This window comes from Otolemur garnettii, unplaced genomic scaffold (assembly GCF_000181295.1).
Source record: "Otolemur garnettii isolate 467f Iridium unplaced genomic scaffold, OtoGar3 scaffold00017, whole genome shotgun sequence".
NCBI lineage: Eukaryota > Metazoa > Chordata > Mammalia > Primates > Galagidae > Otolemur > Otolemur garnettii.
In genome coordinates, this window is record NW_003852412.1 from 2,087,203 (window position 1) to 2,094,621 (window position 7,419).

Consider the following 7,419-nt stretch of genomic DNA (forward strand, 5'->3'; position numbering starts at 1 on the left):
GCTTGAGCCACAGGCGCCGGGCCAATACTTTCAAGTATACACCGAGAAGCTGAATTGTTGAAGCAGACTGTATTTCTACCTTTAATTTTTTAAGGAATTATTTTCTACAGCATCTGCCCCATTTTACATTTCCATGAGCAAATCACAATAATTCCACTTTCTCCACCCCCTCACCAATACACTGTCTGGTTTTGTTTTTATAGTAATCATACAAATGGATATGAAGTTAAAATGGTAAATTTTATGTTATGTATATTTTACCACAATAAAAATTTCCACCAAAAATTAAGCACTAATATTTGGTGCAGTTCTACCAATGAGAATAAATGTGGAGTCACTATCATCCTTAAGAATATATTTGCACTCTGTTTATAGTACCTCAAATTCTACTGAGACTTCATAGACGTATACTATCTCAGGCGATTTAAAAAGTCATAAATTATTTCAGAAAAAATATTCGCTCATAAATCAAAAGAAAAAAGTTCAAAATACTGAAATGGAACCAGAAGTTAAGATAGTCTAGAAATACTTGACAATTTTATGAACGTAAAAATACATGTAATACATGTAATAACTCTTTTTAGTACTTTGGGTCAAACTAATGATTAAGTTTTGCTTTTGTTGTTGTTTGTTATTTATTACTAGGAAAATACCGTCATTCTGCAGCAGTTGCTCCCACTGAGAGCCAAAGTAGCCAAACTACTTGGCTATAACACACATGCTGACTTTGTCCTTGAAATGAACACTGCAAAGAGCACAAGCCGCGTGACAGCCTTCCTCGGTTAGTTGTTCTTTCCTTTTTTAAATCACTTGTGCGGTTTCCATTTCATTTTTTCTGTGACTGTTTTGCTGTATCATATCAACTTGACAGTCAGCTTCAAAACCTACTGTGACTTTAAAGATATCCTGTTTTTCATTTATTCATTCAAATGTATCAATCGTGTGTTACATGTTAGGTAATATACTTGGTTCTAGGAGCTACTAATGGTTTATGTTACTACTAAAATCTTTGTTTCATTCTATCTTGTTTCTTATTTGTAATTTTTATAATAATTCCCAATATCAAAGGTCCTAACAGAATATTAGCCCATTGGCTTTGTTAATTGTCAGTAGGTATTTGTCATGAATCATACTAAATAAGCTAACAAATGTAACTGAAAATAGAAAATATATAAAAAATAAGCATTTTAAACTTGAAAAACCAATTGTTAATGTACAAAGTCATATAAAATAATAGGCACAAAACTATTATCTAGTAACTATACTCACAGTCCTTTAAAAACCTTTTTTCAGGGCCAGGCATGGTGGTTCACACCTATAATCCTAGCGTTCTGGGAGGCTGAGGCAAGTGGATTGTTTGAGCTTATGGGTTCAAGACTAGCCTGAGCAAAAGCAAGACCCCATCTATACTAAAAGTAAAAAAAATGAGGTAAGAGGATCACTTGAGCCCACGAGTTGGAAGCTGCTGTGAGCTATGACTCCCAGTACCACAGCACTTTACCCAGGGCTTGGCTCACAGCAACCTCAGACTCCTGGTTTCAAGCAATCCTCCTGCCTCAGCCTTCTGAGTAGCTGGGAATATAGGTGCCCACAACAACACCCAATTAATTTTTTTTATTTTTTAGAGATAGGGTCTTGCTTTTGCTTATGCTGGTCTTGAACTCCTGAGCTCAAAAGAGCCCTCCCACCTCAGCCTCCCAGAGTGCTAGGATTACAGGCATGAGCTACCACACCCAGCCTTCATGAATATTTTAAAAAGCAGTGATTTTTAGGCTATGTTATTTATTTATCTATTTTAGCAGTTAGAAAATTTTTTTTTATTTTAACAGATGTAACGGGTAAAAGTTGAGTTTCATTATACATATGTATTAGGTAGTGGTGGAGTCCAGGGTTTTGGTGTACCCAACACCCAAGTACTATACACTGTACCCAATTGTTAATTTTTCATCCTCACTTCCCCCGCCCTCTCCTCCCATATGAGTCTCCAGTGTTCATTATACCATTCTGTATGCCCTTGTGTAACCCTAGTTTGGCTTACACTTATAAGTGAGAGCATAAAGCATTTATTTTCTGTTCCTGAGATATCTCACTTATCATAATGGTCTCTAGTTCCATCCAAGTTGCTGCGAAAGACATCATTTCATTCTTTTTCATGGCTTAGTAGTAGTATTCCTTGGTATACACATGCCACATTTTCTTTATTCACTTGTCAGTTGATGGGTGCTAGTTTGATTTCATTATCTTTGCAATTGTGAATTGCCCTGAAATATTTAAATATATGAGTGTGGGTATCTTTTTGATATGATGATTTCTGTTCATCTGGGTAGATACTCACTTGTGGAATTACAGAATCAAATGGTAGATCTATGTTTAGTTCTTTGAGAAATCTCCGTACTGATCTCCATGGAAATTGTACTAATTTACATTCTCACCGACAATGTTTGTTTCCTTTCATGATATCCATGCCAATCTACTGTGTTTTGACTTTTTAATAATAGCCATCTCTCTTTTTTTTTTTTTTCTTTTGAGACAGGGTCTCACTGTGATGCCCAGGCTAGAGTTCCATGGTGTCAGCCTAGTTTACAGTAATTTTAAATTACTGGATTCAGGTGATTCTCTTGCCTCAGCCTCCCAAGTAGCTGGGACTACAGGCACCCGCCACAACACCTGGCTAATTTTTCTATTTTTAGTAGAGTTGGGGTCTCACTCTTCCTCAGGCTGGTCTCAAACGCCCTGGCTTAAGCAATCCTCTCACCTCAGCCTTCCAGAGAGCCAGGATTATAGGCATGAGCCGCCATGCCTGGTTTTATACATTGAGTTTATAACCTGAGACTTTGCTGAATTCATTTATCAAATGTAGGAGCCTTTTGGAGGAGTCCTGAGGGTTTTCTGGGTATAAGATCATATTATCAGCATATAGAAATAATTTCCTTTTTCCAAATGAATGTCCTATATTTTTTTTCTTGCATGATTGCTCTGACTTGGATTTCTAGTACTGTGTTGAATGGAAATGGTGAAAGTGGGCATCCTTATCTTGTTCTAGTTCTTAGGGGAAATATTTTCAACTTTTCCCCATTCAGTATGATGGGGTTGACAGTGGGTTAATTATATATGGCTGTTATTAAGAGGTGTATTCCTTTGTACCAAGTTTTTTGATGATTTTTATCATGAAGAGATGCTAGATTTTATCGAATGCTTTTTCCACATCAATTCAGATGATCATATGGTTTTTGTTCTTAATTTATGTTCACGAGATGAATCACATTTGACTTGCATATGTTGAACCATTGCTACATTCCTGGGATGAAACCAACTTGATTGTGGTGAATTATTCATTTGATATATTGTTGGGTTCCATTTGCTAGTATTTTGTTGGGGATTTTTGCATCTGTGTTCACCAGAGATATCAGTCTGTACTTTCTTTTTTGTTGCATTCTTTCCTGGCTTTGGTATCGGGTGATACTGGCTTCACAGAATGGGTTAAAAGGGATTCCCTCCTTCTCAGTCTTTTGGAACAGTTTCAGTAGGTTTGGCACTAGTTCTTCTTTGTCCATCTGGTAGAAATCAACTATGAATCCATCAGGTCCTAAGCTTTTATTTTGCGGGGAGATGTTTTATTATTCAGTCTCACTACTCATTATTGGTCTATTCAGGATTTCTTTTTCTTCCTGGTTCAATCACAGGAAGTTGTATGCTTTCAGGAATTCATCCATTTCCTCCAAGTTTTCTAGTTTGTGAGCATATAGTTTGTAGTAGTCTCTGATATTCTTTTGTTTCTTTTTTTTTGGCACAGAGTCTCACTATGTTACCCTCAATGGAGTGCTATGGCATCATAGCTCACAACAACCTAAAACTCTTGGGCGTAAGCAAATCTCTTGCCTCAGCCTCCCAAGTAGGCTGGGACTACAGGTGCCCACCACAACGCCCAGCTATTTTTTTGTTTTTGTCATTGTTGTTTAGTAGGCCCAGACCTGGTTTGAACCCACCACCCCCAGCGTATGTGGCCAGCGCCCTAACCACTGAACTATAGGTGCTGAGACGATCTTTTCTATTTCTGTAATATCAGTTGTGATGTCCACTTTTTCATTTCTGATTGTGTTTATTTGGACCTTTTTTTCTTAATTACATTAGCTAATGGTTTAGCAATTTTGCTTATCTTTTTGATGAACTAACCTTTTGTTTTGTTGATCCTTTGTGGAGGTTTTTATTTTTGCTTTGTGGAGCACGTAGTTCTGCTCTGATCTTGACTCTTTCCTTTCATCTGCCAGCTTTGGTTTCAGTTGGTTCTTGTTTTTCTAGTTCCTTGAGGTGTGATGCTAGGTTGGTAATTTGAGATCTCTCTGCTCTTTTGGTGTAGCTATTGAATACTATACACATCTCTCTTAGCACTGCTTTTTCTGTAGCACACAGCTTTTTGTATGTTGTATTTTCATTTTCATTCATTGTAAATTTATTTTTCATTTCGATTTTTTGATTTTCATAGACCTAGTGATCCTTCAGGAGCATTTTGTTTAATTTCCATGTATTTGTGTAGTTTCTGAAGTTCTTCATCATACTAATTTCTAGCTTATTCCATTATACTTGATATGATTTCTGTATTTAAAAATTTGTTAAGGTTTGTATTGTGTCCTAAAATGTAGTCCGTCTAGAAGAATGTTCCATGTGCTGATGAAAAGAATGTATATTCTATAATTTTGGGGTGAAGTGTTCTGTAAATGTATGCTAAGTCCATTTGATCTAAAGTCCAATGTAAGTCCAATGTTTGTTTATTTCCTGTCTTAATGATCTATCTAATGCTGTGAGTAGGGTGTGGAAGGCCCTTGTTATTACTGTGTTACTGTTTGTCTCTTTCTGTATGTCTAGTAATACCTATTTTGTATTGAATTTGAGTTTCAATCTGGGTGTCCTGATGTTTGATGCATATATGTTTAGGATAGTTAAATCCTGTTGCTGGATTGATCCCTTCATCATTATATAATGATTTTCTTTGTCTTTGTTTTTTTAACTGTTTTTCATTTTAAGTCTATTTTATGTAAGTGTAACCATTGCTCACTTTTGGTTTCCTTTTGTATGAAATATGTTTTTCCACATCTTTACTTTCAGTCTATATGTGTCTTTATGTATAAAGTATATTTCTTATAAGCAACATATAGTTGGATCTTTTTGAGAGGGAGACGGAATCTTGCTCTGTTACCCAGACTAGAGTACCATGGTGTCAGCCTAGCTCACAACCTCAAACTTCTGGGTTCAGGCAATCCTTCTGGTTCAGCCCCTCAGTTAGCTGGGACTACAGGCCCTCACCAGAACACCCAGGTAATGTTTCTATTTTTACTAGAGACAGGGTCTTGCTGTTGCTTAGGCTGGTCTTGAACTCCTGAGCTCAAGGGACCTCCCCAGCTTCCCAGAGTGCTAGGATCACAGGTATGAGCCTGCCCCTGGCCTGGATCATGTTTTTTAATCCATTCTGCCAATCTATATTTTTAAAGTGGACGATTTCATCCATTTATGTTCAAATTTAATGTGTGAGGTTTTGTTTCTTTCTTAACCTCTTCTTCAAAGAAGTTTTGTACTAGTTGATTTCTAGTTATTTTATAAATTTCTTTGTTTCTTTTTCTCTTGTGGTTTACTGAACTTATTTTTTAGACAGAGTCTCACTTTGTCACCTGGTAGAGTGTCCTGGTGTCATACCTCACAGCAACCTCTAACTCTTGGGCTCAAGCGATCCTCTTGCTTCAGCTTCCCAAGTAGCTGGGACTACAGGTGCCTGCCATAATGGCTGGTTTTTTTTTTTTTTTTTTTTCAGTTTTTGGCCAGGGTCAGGTTCAAACCCACTACCTCTGATATATGGGGCTGGCGCCTATATGGGGCCAGCACCCTCCTCCTTGAGCCACAGGCTCCGCCTTGGCTATTTTTTTTTTTTCAAGAGACGGGGTCTCCCTCTTATTCAGGCTGGTCTTGAACTCCTGAGCTCAGACAATCCACCCACCTTGTCCTCCCAGAGTGCTAGGATTACAGGTGTTGAGCCACAGTGCCTAGCAATTTACTGAACTTCTGCCATGTTGCCATTTAGTTCCTTTCTCTTCCTCTTTTGTGTGGCATTATTGTTGTATAAGACTTGTGATTTTAACATTTTCCTGTGTTTTGTTATAGTGAATTTTGACCTTTTGCCTCCATGTTTAAGACTCCTTTTGGTATTTTCTGTAGGGTGGTCTGGTTGTGACAAACTCACTCAGTGTTCGTTTGTCTGGGAAAGACTCTTTATTTGTGAAGCTTATTCTGGCAGGATATAGAACTTCTGATGGACAGTATTTTCTTTTAGCACTTTGATAATGCCACACTATTTTCTTTTGGCCTACAGTGTTTCTGCCAAGAGGTCTGCTATTGATATTTTGGAGTTTCCTATATAAGTGGCTAGATGCCAATATTATTGCAAAGCCCATTTGTTTTTGTTTTGTTTTTTTGAGACAGAGTCTTCCTTTATCATCCTCAGTAGAGTGCCATGGCATTAGAGCTCACAGCAACCTCCAACTCCTGGGCTTAGGTGATTATCTTGCCTCAGCCTCCTGAGTAGCTGGGACTACAGGTCCCCGCCACAATGCCCGGCTTTTTTTTGTTGTTGCAGTTTGACCAGAGCCAGTTTAAACCCGCCACCCTCAGTAAATGGGGCCAGCGCCTTACCCACTGAACCACAGGCACCAACCCATTATAAGAAATTCTTTTTGATTAGGATCCATTGCCAGACAGTTGCTTCCTATTCGTTCCCTGGTGAACCCTAGTGTTATCTCCTTGATGATCTGTTCAAAGTGTGAGAATCTGCTTCCTATTGTGGTTCCTCTCTGAGGAAGAGGCATGTGCTACCTCTGTGTAGTTGGCCCTCTTAATCCTATATCTCCAGGCCATGACCTTTACTCACTGGTACTCTCCCCTCTCCATCTAGACTGTCACTATTCCAATAGTCTCTCTGTTCTCTTTTTCATCTTAGTGAAAATGGTTGCATAGATTAGTCATAGTAAGGATACTAACTTCTGTCCTAATCATCTCTAATCAGAGTTCACCAAAGTATTGTATTTTTTTCTCACTCTTTTCAAACTTGATTTACCTTCCACCACTTGTGAAAGTATTTAGTCTGTTGCTTTAATATTTTCTTATTAGCTTAATTAATTTAGAAATAATAATATATTAAGATTGTAGGCTCGGCGCCTATAGCTCAACCGGCTAAGGCGCCAGCCATGTACACCTGAGGTGGCGGGTTCGAATCCCCAGCCCAGACCCGCCAAGCAACAATGACGGCTGCAACCAAAGAAAAAAAAAATAGCCTGGCGTTGTGGCAGGCGCCTGTGGTCCCAGCTACTTGGGAGGCTGAGGCAGGAGACTCGCTTGAGCCCAGGAGTTGGAGATTACTGTGAGCTGTGATGCCAC

At 38.4% G+C, this 7,419-nt stretch overlaps 1 protein-coding gene across 3 annotated transcripts in view; it reads left to right on the forward strand.

The window, feature by feature from the left end:
* Positions 1 to 7,419, forward strand: part of NLN (neurolysin) — a 101,521-nt gene that overhangs the window by 48,517 nt on the left and 45,585 nt on the right. For all 3 annotated transcript variants that reach the window (XM_003785875.3, XM_023510945.1, XM_023510946.1), the window contains one exon: positions 646 to 781. In XM_003785875.3, the coding sequence (XP_003785923.1) occupies positions 646 to 781 (136 nt within the window). The remainder of the gene's footprint in view (positions 1 to 645; positions 782 to 7,419) is intronic.